The sequence below is a fragment of the Equus caballus genome, chromosome 16, assembly GCF_041296265.1.
Source record: "Equus caballus isolate H_3958 breed thoroughbred chromosome 16, TB-T2T, whole genome shotgun sequence".
Taxonomy (NCBI): Eukaryota; Metazoa; Chordata; class Mammalia; order Perissodactyla; family Equidae; genus Equus; species Equus caballus.
In genome coordinates, this window is record NC_091699.1 from 7,602,517 (window position 1) to 7,620,964 (window position 18,448).

An 18,448-nucleotide genomic window follows, 5' to 3' on the forward strand; every position below is an offset into this window, starting at 1 on the left:
GAGGCTCTGCCATCCAGGTTTAGGAACTCCGTGGTGTTTGCACAGTCTCGAGATTGCCTGACCATGACACACTCCTCAGAACTTATCCCCACCGTTAAGCAAAGCATGACTATACTGCCTTGGATTCTCCACGGTCCCAGACCCTGCACTCTTTAGATGACTGCACACGCAGAGGGCACCGTGTCTGAGGCAGAGAGCAGCTGGAATCACAAAAGCTCTCGACAGAGAGTCAAGGAAAGGCGTGCTCTGCTTACACGACTCTCTACTTTTCTCTGGGTCTGAACCATTTCATAGCTAATCTGCTTTTTTGAACCGAGCAGCTTTGCCAAAAAAAAAAAAAAAAAAAAGAAAAACAAAAAGGTTACCAACAAACACTAAACAAACCAATATAAACAATACATATTAAATAAGCCTAACCCTACTATGCTACCGAAAAGGCTTTTATTTCCCTGGGATAATTTGGACAGCATTAGATTGTTTTACCAAGAGCAGCCAAGTCGAGGGAGATTATTTCTAATTCCACAGTGCTGCAGATGCGGTCAGTAGCAACTGCAAGCCGGAAAGGAAACTAAGCAAAGTTGGGTGTAATCCATTCAAGTTCACACGTTTCACCAGGGACAGCCTCCAAGCCTTGAATACTTAGGTATGCATTTATCCATTTCTTTAATCAACCACTACTAACGCCTACTAAAGGCCAGACACTGCTCTAAGTACTTTACGGATATGAAATATCCTCTGACCTTTACACTCACCTACGGAGCGTGTATGATAATCAACCCCGTTTTACAGATCAGGAAACTGACACACAGAATGGTACACTAACTTGCCCAAGTTCACACAGTCCGTAGGTGGCAGAGCCAGGACCCCATTTGACAGAGTCTGGCTCCGGAGGCCACGTTCTGAATCAGCACGCTCAGTCTCCAAAAACCTATAGAAAGCGCCAGCCTCAATCGAAAAGTTTTGTTTTCCCCACCCTACAGTCCCTACGCGGCCCCAGTCTCCAGGGCATTCTTTCAGCTCCTCTGACAGGCCCTACTCCTCCCTTGCCCTGTCCCAACACTCTCCCGCACAAGTCCTCCTTTTCTTTTAGGCATCTGCTCTCAGCTTCAACATCACTGCCTAAGTCACAAAGTCTAACAGGAAATGCCGTCTTTCTCAACACTCAACACAAAATTGCTTTTACGTATCTCCTAGGTAATTGGTGGCTGCCTGTCTGTCCTTTCCAACCAGGCTGTGAGGGCCAGTACGTCAAACAACCTGTCAGTCTTGCTCACCAAGTGTCCAGGCCACTCAACACGCACCGACCAGAGCAAAGGAAGGACTTGTCCCAACGTCAACTCTCCAGACTTTCTGTGGAAGGAGGGAACGAACGGAGCACCCTCCAGCCTCACGCTTTCTTTGCCAGACTTTCAAGTGTGGGGCACATACCTGTGCTCACAACGCTCCCCGGACAGCCCCCACTGCACCCCTAACAGGCAGACTTCTGCACAGTCACGGGCTTTGGAAAGCACTGGCTCTGCACACAACTATCATGTGGCCCTCGACAGGCCACTTCCCCTGAACCGGCCTGAGCTTCAGGGCCACAACAGGCTTCGTGAAAACCCCAACGGAACGTAGCCTCGAAAAGAGGGAGACCTGCACTCCTCAGAACGCCTCGAGACCAGTGTCCTTATGGACTTCGCGTCTGTCCTTCCAAGAAGCCGAGACCACGGGTGGCGCTTCAGCGCCCGACTCCCGGGCACCGCACGCCCAGGCTGGCCCCGTGCCCGGCACACACCGCCGGTCCCACGAACGCCTGAAGCGCACGAAGAGACCCCCTCGCTCCCCGCGCCGCACAGCTGTCCCGCGACCTGACGGGCACCTCTGGGCGCACAAGCCTATTCCTCAGGGACACGCTCGCCTCCCACCAGCCCCCACGCCCACGCCCCCCAGGTACCTCTCTCAGATGGCATCCTCTTCGCGGGCGCCCTGGTCGTCCGTGTCCGGCGAGCAGGAAGAGCGGGAGCTGAAGGACGGCCTCCTCAGGCTAGAGGCCGTGGCCGTGGAGGGCCTGGGCTGCTGTGCCCAGCGGGGACACGGAGCGGCGTCCACGGACGCCAGGGGAACGGACGAGCCCAGCCCGGGAGAGAGCAGCACAGCGCGGCCAGACTCCGCCGGGCTCGGCTCTGGGCAGGCAGGCGCGGCTCGCCGACGCCTCCCACGCCTCCCTGGACGGCGGCCCAGCAGCAGCGCTCCTCTCCTCGCGCGCGCGCTTGCGCCGCCACCCAGACGCTGCCCGGCCGTTGCCCCGCCCCCCCTCTGGCGGTGGACTGCGGACAGCGACAGGGACACCCTCCTGGCAGAACTCCTGCGGCCCCGCCCACACGCTTCGGACCTTTGCGGAGCGGGAAGGTGCGCTGACAGGGACGCAGGGTGTCTGTCTTCTGCTGGTCATGCCTGGTGTGCACGTGGCTGGGTGGAGGCGGGGCCCCAGTGCTGTGTCTGGTCAGAGGAAGGGCAGAACAAGTGTGCCACATCTCCCAAGACAACAGAGCCAGGAGACGCTTGGCACGAAGTCTCTGAAAACCATAAAACCAAATGATTCAGAAGGCCTGGCCTTGTAGAGAATGCCAGTCCTAGCTCCCCATTTTACAGCTAAGCAAACGGAAGCCCAGAGATGAGGTCAGCTCAGCAGCATGGACATAACTGGAATCGTCCAAAGATATGTGAAAGTTCAGAAATGTCGCTGGTGACTCACAGTATGACCTCAATTTGACTGTGACATAAAGCCAGGTAGTGGCGGAGGTGGTTTTTAATGAGTGCTCTCCAAGTGGTGGTTTCCCCATGTGAAGTCCCTGTGTGATTGTCACCAGACCACGAGCTTGGCCGTGTAAACTCAGATTCACTTAGATCTGACATTTCAGAAGAGAGAAAGTAGCTGTGACCTGGTCACAAAAGAGGGCAAGAACTGTGGCCAGTGGTGTCTTCTTTAAGAAGGCATTGAGGTGACAATTCTAATATGTTTAGAGTCACAGAATATGGGGTGAAGTGTTAAAATGCCAGTAGCCAAGATACAAAGTATCTTCTTAAAGATCCACATGACATGCTGTTGGATTAAGTCCTGGGCAGCGGATGAGGAGCTGGATCACGTGTGACAGCTGCCTCAGAGCGGAAAGTGGGGCTCGGGTGGCGTGGCGGCCATGAAAGTGTGCCTCTCAGCTCTCCTGCACTGCACGGGGCTCCAGTCTGGGCTGGTGTGGGTAGAGGCGAGTGACTGAGCAGCCTCCTTCCCACCATCTCATCCTGCACCTCCTCCCGGGCGCTGTGCGCCTCCTCTCTCCTCTCTGCAGGGATGCTCATGGTTTGCATAGTGATTGGTGCTCGAAAGCTTGGGATCAACCCAGACAACATCGCTACACCCCTTGCAGCCAGCCTGGGAGACCTCGTCACGTTGTCCATCCTGGCTTTCGTTAGCAGCTTCTTCTATAAACACAGAGGTATGGGGGACCGAGGAGGAGGGGCTCACCAGCATGGTGGGGTGGGGACATTTGCAGCCAGCTGGCAGCAGCCAAATTGGGCAGAGTTCCCTCAGAAAGGAACCTACGATGTCTGTCATGGAGTCAGAAATCCTTTTACAGAGACAAACTCGGCGTCATCGCAATTTCAAGGTGTTCTGCAGCAAGAGCCTCAGACCCTCCCAGCTGTGTTAGAAGGGGCCGAGCTGCTCAGGGCAGCAGAGGCAGAGGCTGTGAGTGTCCTCCTTAGGACAGGGTGCACCAGGATGCCTGGGGGGCCTGAGACTGGCCTGGCTACTTTCAAAGCATCCTGGCAGGTGACAGTGCCTCCTTGGGAAGGCAGTTCACACTGGACACATAAACCACGCAAGCAACGACTCCAAGAGGGAGCGTCACTGCCATGGGCAGCAGCAGCACGTAACTGTCCTTGCAGGCGCCAGGCAGGAGAAGCCCAAGGCTCCTCAGAAGGTGGCCCCGTGACATGGTCAGCCGCCAAGGGAGGTGTTCACACAGCTTGTGGCAACAGGGCCTCAAGGCCAGAGGCCCTCACTCCACGAGAGGCCGTCGCCCTCCTCAGGTTTGCCCTGGGGCACAGAGCCTTGCCAGTGTCTGGGGCGGTGTGGGCAGACAGTGTCCCCCTTGCCTGAATGGTCTCGCCTGCGGGACTTCTGCAGCTGACCACTCCCCCCGGGTGTTAGTTTTCCTGTCCACCTGGTGTGTCTCACTGCAATGGCTGCACATGTTGTTGGGATCTAGTGAATGTTGATTCTGAGCGTGGTCACATCCAAATGCCTGTAGCTTAAATGAGTGGAGTGGATGGGGCTGAAGACAGTGGGTAACGGTGGGGCATGTGGTGGCGGTCACTTAGAGGAAATGCCCTTGACAAAGGCGCAGCTGCAGCAAAGCTCCAAGTTATCGTTGCCCAGGGATTTAAGATGACCCAGTTTTTACGTGTTGTCAACTGAAGCAGACCAACGAAACAAGTGTGACTGAGAGTAGGACAGCGCTGGGATCGCTTCTGTCCCACCTCTGGGACTGTCTCTTCGCCATCCTGGGAATTGCTTACCGCTAACAATATGGAGTGGTTTGAGGGAGTCTCAAAGTTCATGGAAGTGGCAGTGAAGAGCTAATAAGAGGACGACCTAATTTTATTTTTAAACCAAACTGAATTTCAAAGAAGATTTGTGGATGGGTTAGTTAATCAAGTGTGATTTGCAAAATAAATGTGAGTCACAGGCCTCCCCAGACCCTGCCCCTCCACCCACACTGAGCTCCTGCTGAAATAGTGCGTATCTGCACACATGGCTCAGTAGGTGTTGAACTGTTATTAGACCATCTGTCTCTCCAATTAGACTGAATTTATCTTGGGTGCACCCTGGGGACTCACCAGGCCTGGCATGTGTCAGGTAAGTCTTCACTGGCTGAGGAGTGAGCCCTTGACCATCACACCTCCCAGTGTAGTTGGGAAGAGACCATGTGCAGAGGAAGGATTCGTCACTGTGCCGGGAGAATAGGAGGTGGAACCTCTCCCAGGGCTTCTGAGTAGTTCTAGGAAAATTAGACTAGATGCAGATTTTCCTGCTTCTGGAGGCTGCTGTTTCTCGGAGCCTTTTAGATTTTAGACTTGCTGAGCGCTTGCTGGGTCCACCTCCTCTCTCCTGGGATGGCAAAGAAGCCAACTGCTTCCATCATGAAGCACTTTGTAGCCAGCCTTGGGTACCTGTGGCCTGTCTTTCCTTCCAGCTGCCCAAGGAGATGGGCCTTCCTGTGGCAGAAGAATGGACCATGATTGTTTAGTGCAGAGAAGGGCAAGAGGGGCATGCTCTTCATGATGCTCCCCAGAGAAAGGGGACATGTGACACAGACTCATGCCTGGATCCTTCTCAGTACTAGGGCCGCCTTGGCAGAGGGGCATGTACCACCCTGAGCCTGCCCTTGGGGGGTGTGTCCAGGGATGAGAGGACAGTCGTAGAGAAAGCTGATGTCTTGTCTTGTGTGCATGTGGAAGGTGAACTCACACACTCACAGTACAAGACAGGAAGGGAGTGAGCAAGAGTGTTACCCATGTGCGTGCCCAAGTGCACAAGGCCCCGGCCTGGCCTGGCCTCAGGTACAGCAGGCTGATCCAGACCCAGATCTGCTTCATGGCTCTCACTAGTTGGAGAAGATGGCACAGGGACACGAGTAGCCACAAAGCTGGCCGTGGTCTGGGCCCAATGAGAAACACGGCTGCCGAGGATGTCACTCCTCAGCCGGGAGCAGGACAGCCATCACTAACCAACTCTGGCTTCCCACAGACCCAGGCTGTAGCCTTGGCTTCACTGCTTGGTAGCTCGTGTCCTGGGCGGGCCACCTCTTTGCACTGCAGTCTCCTTGCATGGCTATCTGAGTGGGGTTGTTGAGAATATGAAATGACTTTGTGCCCAGGAGGTGCTGAGCACAGTGCTGGCCTGTGGTCATGACCTCATAAATGGAACCATTACAGTAATAATAAGTTTGGGGTGGGAGGAGATGGAGGAGGGTCCTTACGTCAGGAAAATAGCAAAAAAGTCAGAGGAGTGAAGGTGAATGTGGCAGGAATTGAGGACAGAGGAGCTTCTCCAGCTGCTTAACAGGATGGTGAAAATCCTTTGGAAGGGACGTTGGGATGGGCCACCATAACCTACTGAGGACAGAGGCATCTCCTCAGACCTCTGCTGCCTTTAGTTCCCAGCCCACCTCTTGTCTCTGCAAGCCAGGCCTCCGCCTGCCAGGCCGTGCCCGTGTGCTCTGGTGTGCATCTCCTTTCTCTTTCTCTTCCCAGACAGTCGGCATCTGACGCTGCTGGTCTGCATCGGCTTCACGGCCTTGACCCCTGTGTGGGTCCTCATTGCCAAGCAAAACCCACCCATCGTGAAGATTCTGAAGTTTGGGTGGTTCCCAATCATCCTAGCAATGGTCATCAGCAGGTGAGCATGGGCGAGAGCCACTGCCCTCTCTGTCCTCCTCCCCATGCCACCCCCTGCCCTCTGTGAGAGCCTGGGAGCCCCTGGAGCGAGGGCGGCACTTCCTGCCTCAGTGGTCATGGTGGGAGTGCACTGTGGTGTAGGCTCCTTCACTAACTCCTGCTGCCGGCTGAGTCACACCTCTTTACTCTTCTCTCCCTCTCTCTCACCATCACCTCTAGACCTTATTTATTCTGAGAGGCAGTCCTGTTTACAACTGCCAGAGCTCCATGGAGCTGGGAAGAGCCAGACCTGGAAGTGTCAGATGAGTACACTGGTGCCATAGCCCCTGCCCTCTCGCGGCACTGTAGGATACTGGGTCTCCCACTGTGGGATACTGGGTCTCCCACTGTCCCACTGTGGGATACTGGGTCTCCCACTGTAGGATACAGGGTCTCCCGCTCCCCTGCTGCCACAGCTCTTGCTGGCCTGGACCCCTGCTTAGGCTGCAAGGAGCCCTTCACCTGGCCTCCAGGCGATGGCTCTGTGAATACCGTTTCCACAGCGTGGCTGCTGCTGGAACCCAGAAAGGCTGAGATTAGTCCTCCTGGGCCCACAGGCCCTCTGCTGAACCCAGGTCTTCCGTTCTCCAGCCCATCCTCAAGGGTCCTTTCCACTAGTAGATCCTGACAGGGGCTACCCCACCTCTTTCTGAGGTGCTTTTCTACACTTTGACTCTCAGGGAAAAGAGATTCTGGTCTAGGTGTCTTTGCTTCCAGAAGGCTCTTGGGCTCCTTACAGAAGTTGATGTCACTTCTCCAGGCCTCTAGGGATGGGGCAGCCGTTGCTCAACTCCAGGGGCTGGTGGGAGTGAAATCTTACTGCGGCATCTTCCAAGAGCAAGGGGCATGAGATGATACTCACGCAGGTTCTGTTTTTTGCTAAAGACTAGCTCAGTTGCAGTTCCGGGGCTGTCATGTCACAGAGCCAAGTAAGTCACCTCGGAAAGAAGTGTGTTGTTTGTTTTTAATGGGCTGATGTTATCTGATGGGCCTTCTGGAACAGCTGAGACTCAGAATAGTGCTGGAGACGCATGTGCGGGGTGCACAGGGCACCCAGGAGACCTGCTCGGCTTCGACAGATGTTTTATGTAGGGGTAAGAAAAGCGTCTGCTAAGCTGGGTGTTTACTAAGGCTGATAAGGCAGTTTGTATAGAGAAGGTTTGCAAGGCCAGCTTCAAGCTTAACCTCTAATCGTTTGACTGCCATCTGCTCTCTCTCCAGTTTTGGAGGGCTCATCTTGAACAAAACCATTTCTAAACCGCAGTTCAAAGGCATGGCTGTGTTTACTCCTATCATATGTGGTAGGTATTGGGGATCCCTGTTACATGGGGTCCTTGGGTTGGGTTGGCCCCCAGGGCCTGGGTGGTGGGACCTGAATAGCAATGACTTCAAAGATCCAGCCCCAGGCCCTTGGAGGCAGAGTCGGGAAGCTGAGCTGTGCCCATGCTGCTGCTGGGCGGGGGCTGCTGGGGCTGGTTTTCCTCAGCCAGAAGGAGACCCCAGGGGAGAAAGCCCTGCCCCCTGCTCCACTGGCACATGCCCCGTTCCTCATAGGTGCGCCTGAGACTTGAACTTCCCGCAGAGCTAAATCCCGTGCCTTGAAGGCACACACAGTTTAACCCAGGGTTCGCGGCACCTGCTGACGGAATGTGGTCTTCAGAACGGGAGTGTTGGCTTCTCATAGTTTTTCTTTTATTTTAACTTAGAGTTATTGATGACATTTAAAACTCAGACATTTACACATAAAAATCTGGATTTCTCTCTTCTTAAGAAGTAAGGCTATGACAATACTGGGTTTACATTGCTGGTAGGACTGGAATCAGCTGCTATCAAGGCAGGACCTATGCTGTCCAATTTGCCTCAGTCCTCTCCATTCCCTATTGTGTGCCACCCAACCCTTCACTGATTCACCTTCTAGGCTTAGACCCTGTGGACATTTGTGGCGAGGACCCTTCTTTTAACCAAAGCTTGGTTTATGTCCAGTTTCTGATAAGGCTTTGTAAATGGGACTGACTGGTCAGGAGAGGAACCAAACAGAACTTATTGCACGGTTTGCTTGATGGCCAGGCCCTGGCCTTCTGGGACTGCAGAAACAGGTTTCAGATGCCCTTGGGCACCATCCCCCCAACCTCTGTAGGAACCGAGGCCTGTGTTCCTTGTATGTTGGGCCACCCAGCAGGTCTACACCCTGACAGAGTTGCACAGGGCCTGTTCCTAGCACAAGGCCTGGCCATTAGGAAGGAAGAGAGCAATAGCTAAGTCCAGTCCAGATGGCCATAAGCTTGGAAACATTTCCTTGGATGTCACCAACTCAGATGCCTGTAGAGGCCAGTCAAGCAATCTGAACGAGTTAAGCAGGTAAGACAGGAACCAGGCAGTAAGGAGTGGCGAGGCCCAGGGAAAACTGCAGGACACGTCCGTGCTGTGAGGGGAGTGGTGCCTGCTCAGCTTCAGCCAGTTCTCCCTGGTGGGACGGAGGTCCAGAGCTGCCTGAGCTTATTTGTTAGAAGCCAGGAATCAGTGTGAAGGGCCTAATTTGTAAAGGCTGCCAATTAATTTGAGTTATTTTTTCCTTCTTTTGAATTCGTGTGTGGGCCAAGCAAAGTAGATCCACAGACTATCGTCTGCATCCTCTGGAGAAGCCAAGGCAGTGGGTCTCCGCCACTGGGGCACATCTGGTTCAGTGAGGGATTGTTCTCTGTGGGACTGGGGAAGTAGAATGGGGGCAAGCCACTCCCCCTCTGAAGGAGACGGTCACCATGGGCAGCCCCTTTTCTCTGCCAGCCCAAAGGCTGTCTCTTGCAGAAGGAGCTCAGTGTGACCTTGTCAGCCCTCTGGCCCTGGCACGATCAGCTCCCTGGGGGAGCCGGGAGCCTCAGCAATAAGCACCAGCTCTGTCGCCATAGGATCATTTCTCTCTCCCCTCGCCGCTCTTCCCACTCTTCTCTTTCCTTTTCCCACCTTGAGGTGAAAAAAATCCCTTTTATTTTCTCAGATATTCCAGTCTGTAGTCCGGTTCCTGTCACTTCCTATGTCTTTGAGTGGCTTATGAAGATATCCTCCCATAGACTCTCCATCCACTCTCTCCCCTCCCTCACCTCCCTCCTCCCTCTCTTCCTCCCACTCTCCCTCCCCCAACAAATGTGTGTCGAGAACCTCATTGGACAGTCACACTTCCTTTGTGTTAAGAGGTGCCCGCTGTCAAGGTGATGTAGTTACTGCCTTGATACCTCACTCACGAGGTCCAGGCCATTCTTGCTTGGTGCCAAACAAGGTCTGTGGTCAAGTGGGAGGGAAGGAAAGGAGATCAAGTGCTGAGTCAGTCAAGGAAGCCTCCATGGAGGAGGTGGACTTGAAATAAGGGATAGAACACAGAGACTGGCATAAAGAAGGGGAAACCAGGTTCTTTGTCTCCTTACAGGTGTTGGTGGCAATCTGGTGGCCATTCAGACCAGTCGGATCTCCACCTACCTGCACACATGGAGCACGCCTGGGGTCCTGCCCCTCGGGATGAAAAAGTTCTGGCCTAACCCGTGCTCCACTTTCTGCACCTCAGGTGGGTCTGGTATCTTCCGGAGGCCATGTAGCCATTTCTTTAAGTAAGTACAAATTGACGTCTTTGGAATCTGGTGTTTGTAGCCATGAATATCTAAGACCAGTGCTGACCTCAGCACAGATCCTCAAGGACAGAGCTCCTCCTCCCAGAGACCCGACACCCCAGCCTACTTTTAATTGATTCGTTCATTCACTCAAATATTTACTGAATGTCTACCAGGCACTAGGTGTCCGTTACAGTGGTGAGACAGAGAAAGCTTTGTTCTTGTCCTCGTGGATATACGTGCTCTAGAAGAGCAGGTAAACACACAAAAGAGAGCACATAACTACAAATTGTATGTTCTAAAAGGCTAAAGCACAGGGTACAATGAAAAAGAATTGTAGGAGCTACTCAGACTGGGGTTGGGAAATTCCTCTCTGGGGATGAGCAGGGCTTGGTTGGGAAGGAGGCGTGCTGGAGCAGAGAGCATTCGAGGCAGAGGGCACAGCCTGAGCAAAGGCCCCGAGGCAGGAAGGAGCTCGGTAAGTCTGAAGAACTGACAGGTCAGTGAAACCTGGGCGTAATGAGCAAGGGAGAGGATGAGGGAAGCTGAGGCCGGAGAGGTGGGAAGGAGTCTCCAAGGTGTCTTGAAGCTTGAGGAGGCAGTCTGGATTCTTTTCAGAGAACCATTGGAGGTGTTTTTATCATTTTGTTACTTTGAAAAACTGGATTTTTTTTTAATGTTTTTTTAAAAATTAATTATTTTGAGGAAGACTAGCCCTGAGCTAACTGCTGCCAATCCTCCTCTTTTTGCTGAGGAAGACTGGCCCGGAGCTAACATCCAGGCCCATCTTCCTCTACTTTATATGTGGGACGCCTCCCACAGCATGGCTTGCCAAGCAGTGCCACGTCCGCACCCGGGGTCCGAACCGGTGAACCCCTGGCCGCTGAAGGGGAATGTGTGAACTTAACCGCTGCACCACTGGGCCAGCCTCTGGATCTTTTATCTCGCTACAATTTTTTTTAGCGTTTCCTTTCTGTTTCAATACCTTTAGCTATTCTTTTAGGGTAGGTCTGCTGGCACATTTCTGAAGGATGTTTTCACTGGATGTAAAATTCGGGGTTGATAGTTCTTTTCAACACTTGAAAAATGTGCCACTTCCTTCCGTCCTCCGTGGTTTCTGATGAGAAGTTGCTGTTGTGTGAATTATTTTTGCCGTATACATAAGGTGTCATTTCTCTACTTTTTCTTTACTTTTTAGACTTTGGATTGTGATGTGCATTGGTGTGGATTTCTTGGAGTTCATTCAGCTCCTTGAATACATAAATTTATCTTTTGCCAAATTGGGGAAGTTTTAAGCCATTGTTTCTTTGAATACGTTTTCAGCCCAACTCTCTTCCTCCTTTTCTTCTGATACTCTGATGATGTGAATGTTAGACGTTTTTTACTCTCTCTTGTTTAGATTGACTAATTTCTATAGTTCTTTCTTCAAGTTCACAGATTCTTTCCTCTGTCCTCTCCGTCCTACTATTGAGATCCCATTCATTGACTTGTTTGGGGCGTTTTGGCTATTGTATTTTTTCTGTTCTAAGATTTCTATATAGTTCTTTGTATCTTCTATTTCTTCTTTACTGAGATTTTCTATTTTTATTGTTTTTTCAAGTGTGTTTGTAATTGCTGGTTGAAACATTTTATAATGGATTCATTAAAGTCATTTTCAGATAATTCTACCATCTGCGTCATCTCAGTGTTTGTCTTTGCTCATCAAGTTGAGGTTTTTCTTGCTCTAAGTGATTTTAGGTTGGATCCTGGACATTTGAGTTATTCTGTGATGAGCCTCTGGATGTCACTTACGTCTTCTCTTTTAGCTGGCCTCCTCTGACACCGCACCCTCGGTGGACAGGGTATGCACTGCTTTCTTCCTGCCGGGGGTTGGGGGCAGGGGGTGTCCGGGGTCCCCTCTGTCTCCACTGACACCTAGGGGAGAGGAGTGCGTCACTCCTGGGGGGCAGGGCGGGAACCCGTGCTCCGCTGATGTACCCGGCTGGGAGGGAGAGAGCGCCTTGTTGTTGCTCCCCACATGGTCTTCACTGCTGTGGTTGTGGGGGCTCATGACCACCGGGCAGAGTGCCCCTTATTCCCCACTCAGCTTTCTCTTACACCACCTCATCCAGAGGCGTGTGTGCCATGTTCCACCTGGATGAGGGCGGAAGTCCAGGCGCCCCACTTGGCTTTTGCTGATAGAGATGGGGCTGCAGCTTTTCCTGTCATGTTTCGCTGGAGTAGAGCAGTTATCGTCTAAAAGTTCTCTGTTTTTCTATGCTGCCCCTTTTCTAGACCTTTGGCTAGAGAGAGCAGACTTTTGTTCACTGCCCATTTTTGACCTGTGCCCATTGACATCTCTGGGTTGCTGGTTCCTCCAGCACCCAGTCTGGGCTACAGGAGGCAAAAGAAACGACAACGACAACTCAGAGAGCTCACCACCAAGTTGTTCCCTGGGGCTCAAGGTCCTTGGCCAGCCTGCCTTTTCTCTCTACCTTTCAGAAACTTCTTATGTTTGTGTTATAGATAACGTCCAGGGTTTTTAGTTGTATTTAGTGAGAAGAATAGGAAGAAGTGTGTTCTACCCCATCTTGTCTAGAAGTGGAAGTCCCCATTATATTTTCTGACTTGTCGTTTGTATATGGGAAAACTATTTACTTTCTACATTATTTATGTCCCTGTCTTACTTCAGGCTGCTATAACAGAATCATAGACTGAATTGCTTATAAACAAAAGAAATTTGTTTCTTGTAGTTCTGGTGGCTGGAAGTTCAAGATGAGTCACCTGCAGAGTCGGTGTCTGGTGAGGGCCTGCTTCCTTGTTCACAGACAGCTGTCTTGTCACTGTGTCCTCACATGGTGGAAGGGCTGTGGGGGCTCCCTGGGTCTCTTTTATCAGGACGCTGATTCCATTCATGAGGCTCCACCCTCAGGACCTAATCACCTCCCAAAGGCCCCGCCTCCTAACACCAGATAACATGTGGATTTGGGGGAGAAACAGAAGTTCAGTCTATAGCAGCACCTAAGTATTTTACTGAATCCTTATTGTTCATATAGTTTTTCTGTAGATTTTCTTGAATTTTAATGCCAGCAGCCGATAGTAATTATCTTGCTTCCACTGTAAATTTTTTGGAAAGAATCCTTTTGTACCGTGTCTGACTTTTTATCATGAATAAAGTTGGGTGCCCTGTGTGTTCTCACCCTCTCTCTACATGTTACTTTACAGGAGACTTTTTAACTTCTCGGCTACATACGGTTTTTGTTCCTTTTCCTCATTAAGTTGATGCAGCACGTTATTTTAACTTGGAGGCAAATGGAAACTTGCTTTTCATGGGAAATATTTCTGTGGGAGAAGGCCATCACATTCACATGTTACAGTTTTAAAAAGAGTGTGGCTGCAGCGGGCTAAATCACGTTTCTCGCAGAATCTCCAACTCACAGAGTGCTGAAGCCTGAAGAGAATGTGCGGACAGGGTCCCAGCGGCTTCGCGTGAGGAAGGGGCTGCCCGAGGCCCTGGCGTGTGCCACCCTCCCGGGCTCGCTGACCCCACGCCTGAGCCTGCGCTCCTCAATAGCCCGAGCTCTCTGCCACTTTAAGCCACTTGCGCGCTCTTTTTTCTCTGCCTGGAATCCTCTCCCTGAGATTCAGATCTCAGCCTAAATGTCATCCCCTTGAGAAGGCTCCAGTCCCCAGTAGCTCATTCCCACTCCTGTAGACTTCATTATCTATCACATTACCCTGGTTTATTTTCTTCCTAGTACTCGTCACAGTTTGAAATGACCTTTCTTCTCTGTTTCTGCTACTTGATCCTGGTTTTTCTCTCTTCCTTAAAATGTCAGCTCCGTGAGTTAAGGGATAGGACTGTACCCCCATATGCTCGAACACGCCTGACACATGGTAGGTGCTCAGTAAACACTCGTGTAGTGATGAATGTGGATGCCTCACTGGAGACTGTCACCTGATAAAGTGGTCTCTGCTGCCAAGCAGGTCATGCAACCTCCTTGGTTCTGTTTCTTCCAGAAATCAATTCCATGTCAGCCCGAGTCCTGCTCTTTCTGGTGGTTCCAGGCCATCTGATTTTCTTCTGTGTCATCTACCTGGTGGAAGGCCATTCGGTCCCAAACAGCAAGACCTTTGTGGTGTTCTATCTACTAGCAGGGCTGATCCAGGTAAAGATGACCGCAGCAGCAGCAAAGCAACATTCTTTGGTCTGTCAGCCAGCAGGCTCTGTCCCCTGCCTGGATGAGATGCCGAAGGAGCGGGGGTGGGGGTTCCTGTACCTGCAGACACAGTTCCCGTCTTCCAGGGGTCAAGTCAACTTGTTCCAGCCCAAAGGTGTGACCCAGACAGTGGCAGCAGGTCTGTGTAGCACCTCGGGATGCCCAGAGCATGGCCTGACCACAGGGAGGGAGTCTAGGCAAGCATGTGAGGATGGGCTCTCGGGCTTCTTCATGAACTCAGAGCCGGGTGTCAGACCCCAAGAGAAGCTGGAAGAAGGGGACTGCCTGGGGTTGTCGTGTCCACCTTGGTGTCTTCCCTTGAAATCCGCTAGTATTTCTTGGCAACACTTGGCCTTCTGACTTGGTCATAATCTTTTGTGTCTGTTTGCTCTTATGACAGGTGACAATCCTGCTATACCTTGCAGAAGTGATGGTTCGGCTGACGTGGCACCATGCCCTGGATCCAGACAATCACTGTATTCCATACCTCACAGGGCTGGGGGACCTCCTAGGGACTGGCCTCCTGGCACTCTGCTTTCTTGTCAGCTGGGTATTGAGGAGCGAGGCAGAGCTAGTTGGCATCTCCGAACCGGTGTCGGGACCTCCTCAATGAGCCCAGGCAACCCCAGTTCAGTAGGATTTCCCTCACACCAATGGGGCACAGAAGGCAGGTTCTCCCTGGCCGCCCTGCTCTGCAGTGGCCCTTTGTCAGTCTGCTGAGGAGGCTCACACACACCTTGACGCTGCAGTTGGAACCTGAACCCGTGATGGAGGCCTGAAATCACAAGCATTGTCTGTGATTGTGTGAGTGTGACTGCGCGTGCCTGGGTGTGAGTGTGTGCCCACATGCTGGGCGTGTGAATTGGTGTGCACGTGTGTGGAGAGTGGGGCACTCCAGCCTGAAGATGCTGAAGGAAGGAGGATGTCCCGCACGCTTTGGGGGATGTGTTCGCACCGTTCGTGCCCGTGCAGCAGAACTGGATTGGAGCGGGAAGGAGAGCATTGTGTGTCCGAGCCTCAGGGCTCTGAGCCGTGGCTTTCCTGCTGTCTTCACTGGACCCAGCGCCGCGGGCTGCTCTACTGGTGCGCCCTGCAGGTGTGTGCAGCTCTGCCCAGGACGGGCCTCCGCAGCCCTTGTCTGCTCCCAGCATTTAATCTTGTCACTGCTTTCTTTTTTTTTTTACTTTCTCTTTTCGCAAAAACCTCTGTTTAGATTTTAATGATCAGAGAAGTATAAAATAAAACATAGATTGCATTGTACTTGGTCTGTTGTGTTTTTAAAGTTGGTTAGTGCAACCGTGAGATTGGGGTCTGTCACCAACAAGAACCTCGGGCATTTCTCTAGGGCGGTGTTTCTCGAACTGGGCTCCAGCCTGGAAGCATCAACATCACCTGAAAACTTGTCATAAATGCAAATTATTAATCCTCCCTCCCCCTAGGCCTGCCAAATCAGAATGTCTGGAGGTGTAGCTGAGCAATGTGGGCTTAACAAGACCTCCAGGTGGTTCTGATGCACTCTCACATTTGAGAACCATGCTTCCGAACTCCATCTTTTCCTAAAAAAACATGTTCACTTCCTGTTTCTTATTGACTCATCATAACAACTTCAGCCATGGTTTGGGCTGAGGATTATTATCTTTATACAGTAAAACAGGTGTTCATTCATTCATTCAACAAACACTGACAAAGAACCGCTTGTATTAGTCAATGTCCAATAAGGAAAGAGAGCAGCTAACTGGGGTAACTGAGCAGGGTCTAAAGAAGAGATGATTTACAGATACTTGGGGAACAATGAGTGGTGAAGCACCCTGGGGCCAGACACAGTAGGGGCCCTGTCACCACCAGGTGTTCACTTGAACTGTGGAGTAGTTAGGAGTGGGATTACATGAGAAGGAGTCGCTAGTAAAGAAATATAACTACTACCAGTTTGTGGGCTGGCAAAGAGAGAGCCATGGGAATGAATACCCCAACCTTATTCTCTGCCCACCCTTCCATCTCCTGCTCGTGTCTCCCACCAGCCAAACTCAAACTGAAGTTAAATGACTGGAGGTCCTGTTGATGGTCCATACAGGTCTCAGCCTCCTGGGGCACAGAGCCAGGTGAGGGTGGAGAGTGGATCTGAGGGGCAAGGGGAGAATCTTCAGGGCACCTCTGCTAAGCCGCTGGCTAGGTACTGGGGATTGCTAAAAAGCAAAATACAAGGGAGTCCATTTTAAAGACCTTTATTGAATGATTCATGAGTTGGGCAGCATCCCCTCTAGCAGATAGAAAGAAGCTCTGAGGAGCTGGACAAAATTGAAGACTTATAGGCAGGAGGAGGGGCAGGAAGTCAGCAGAGTGGATTGTTGTGGGCAAGGTCACCCTCTGGGGGTCTGTCAGGCAGATGACCTCACTAGTGTTGACCAGGTAGTTCCCGATTGACTGGTTTAAGATTCCACTCCTGGGAGAGGTGAAGGTCATTAGGTTAGTGATTGCCTCATTTTGGTGATGAGGGCTTACCACAAGTGACTCCATTTTGGCCTAGTGTCTCTTTTTTAACAAAAAGGATGGGCAAAGCACTCATCCTCCCTGTCTCAAGGGTCTACTATGTGAGATGTCAATAACCAACAACTCCCAAAGAAGTATTAAAATTTTAGCTCTTAAGTCCTACAAAAGAGAAGCACATGGTGCTGTAGAAGCATGTAATAATGAGAGCTAAAACTTACTGAGCCCTTACTGTGCCATGTTCTTAGTATCTTACATGCGTAAACTCATTAATAATCTCATGGCAACCTGATATGGTAGATACTATTATCATCCTCATTTATAGATTATAGAGGAAAATGAGTTATCTCAAGGTTTCTTAACTTTCCCAAGGTCCTGTTGATGTGGGCTCAACGAGCCGAGGAGTCGAAAGAAAGATTTTTCGGACTCTCAAGTTCTGGTAGTAGTGTTTATTCAGAGAATAGCATGAGGACAGAACCCATGGGCAGTAAGAGCTGCAGCATGGGGACAGGACCCATGGGCAGCAAAGAGCTGAGGTGGGTTGAGGGTAGGGCTAAACTTATAAGGCATAGGTATGTGAGTTATTTACAAGACAAAGGAAAGATTATGTAAAAAAGTCGTTAAAATGGTATCAGTGCAGGTGGGGTCTGGTTATTGGGTGATCCTATAACTCTGGATACGAATCAGGTTGAATCAGGTCAGGATGTCCTATACTTCCCAGAGGATGATACAGATCCATATGTAGGGCAGGACGCCTCAGGCTTTTCTCCCTGGGCAGCCTTGATCCTCATCACTATGGCTAGTGAGCGGTGGAGCGAGGATTTGAACCTGGACATTCTGACTGAGAGTCAAGCTATGCAAGTAGTAAAGAGTTTTGACCAAGACAAAAGTTCAGGAAAGATTTTTTGATCAGGAAGTGCCATTTAGGCTGAGATCCAAAGATAAGTAGGAGTTAATCACACAATGAGCAAAGAGGTCTAGGGGTGAGGTTTTGGGTGGGAGGCAGAGCGTTTGGGGAGATGACCTTACCTTGGGTAAAGGGGAGGCAGAGCAGAGTGTCCAGGACTGAAACCTGACTTCCTGCAACATTTAATGACCAGTGTCAAAAAAAAGGCCCCAAATGGGCCCCATGACTGCAAACCAAGACTTAATTACAGTTTCAGTCCCTCCTACGAATGTGACCTTCAAACAACTAATATGAAGTTTCCTGAGTTACGCTATTGAGGTAATCCGCATGATCAAACCTGGACCAGTTCTAACCCCCACCCCGAAAAGATGTCCTGGCCCCAAAGAAGCCTTTATGTTCTTTGGCTAATGACTTTCTTGCCCTACCCTCCTTTCCATAAAAACCTTGCATTTTGTGCAAGCCCTCAGAGTGCCTAGATGAGACGGGACTCAATTCATGAATCACTTAAGAAGTCAATCGGATCTTCAAATTTACCTGGTTCAATTTTGTTTTTGGTTTAATTTTATTGAGGTCATTAATAGTTTATAACATTGTGAAATTTCACTTGCACGTTATTATTTGTCAGTCACCATATAAGTGCTCCCCTTTACCCCTTATGCCCACCCCCCACCCCGTTCCCCTCTGGTGACCACTAATCTGTTCTCTTTGTGTGTTAGTTTATCTTCCACATATGAGTGAAATCATATGGTGTTTGTCTTTCTCTGTCTAGCTTATTTTTC

General features: G+C 51.0%; 1 protein-coding gene across 1 annotated transcript; it reads left to right on the forward strand.

The window, feature by feature from the left end:
• Positions 1 to 2,268: 2,268 nt before the first annotated feature.
• On the forward strand, positions 2,269 to 15,538 carry LOC138918176 (solute carrier family 41 member 3-like). The gene is made up of 7 exons (XM_070238378.1): positions 2,269 to 2,391; positions 3,330 to 3,476; positions 6,298 to 6,442; positions 7,702 to 7,781; positions 9,902 to 10,036; positions 14,079 to 14,227; positions 14,679 to 15,538. The coding sequence occupies exons 2-7, from the start codon at positions 3,332 to 3,334 to the stop codon at positions 14,889 to 14,891; spliced, it is 867 nt and encodes a 288-aa protein (XP_070094479.1). The 5' UTR covers positions 2,269 to 2,391; positions 3,330 to 3,331; the 3' UTR covers positions 14,892 to 15,538.
• Positions 15,539 to 18,448: the final 2,910 nt, after the last annotated feature.

Excerpts from the sequence above, each read along its gene's own strand:
- LOC138918176 (XM_070238378.1), top strand. The coding sequence starts at position 3,332 with ATGCTCATGGTTTGCATAGTGATTGGTGCTCGAAAGCTTGGGATCAAC. Across the intron at positions 3,477-6,297 it reads CTTCTTCTATAAACACAGAG|ACAGTCGGCATCTGACGCTG; the intron begins GTATGGGGGACC and ends TTCTCTTCCCAG. Across the intron at positions 10,037-14,078 it reads CTCCACTTTCTGCACCTCAG|AAATCAATTCCATGTCAGCC; the intron begins GTGGGTCTGGTA and ends TGTTTCTTCCAG.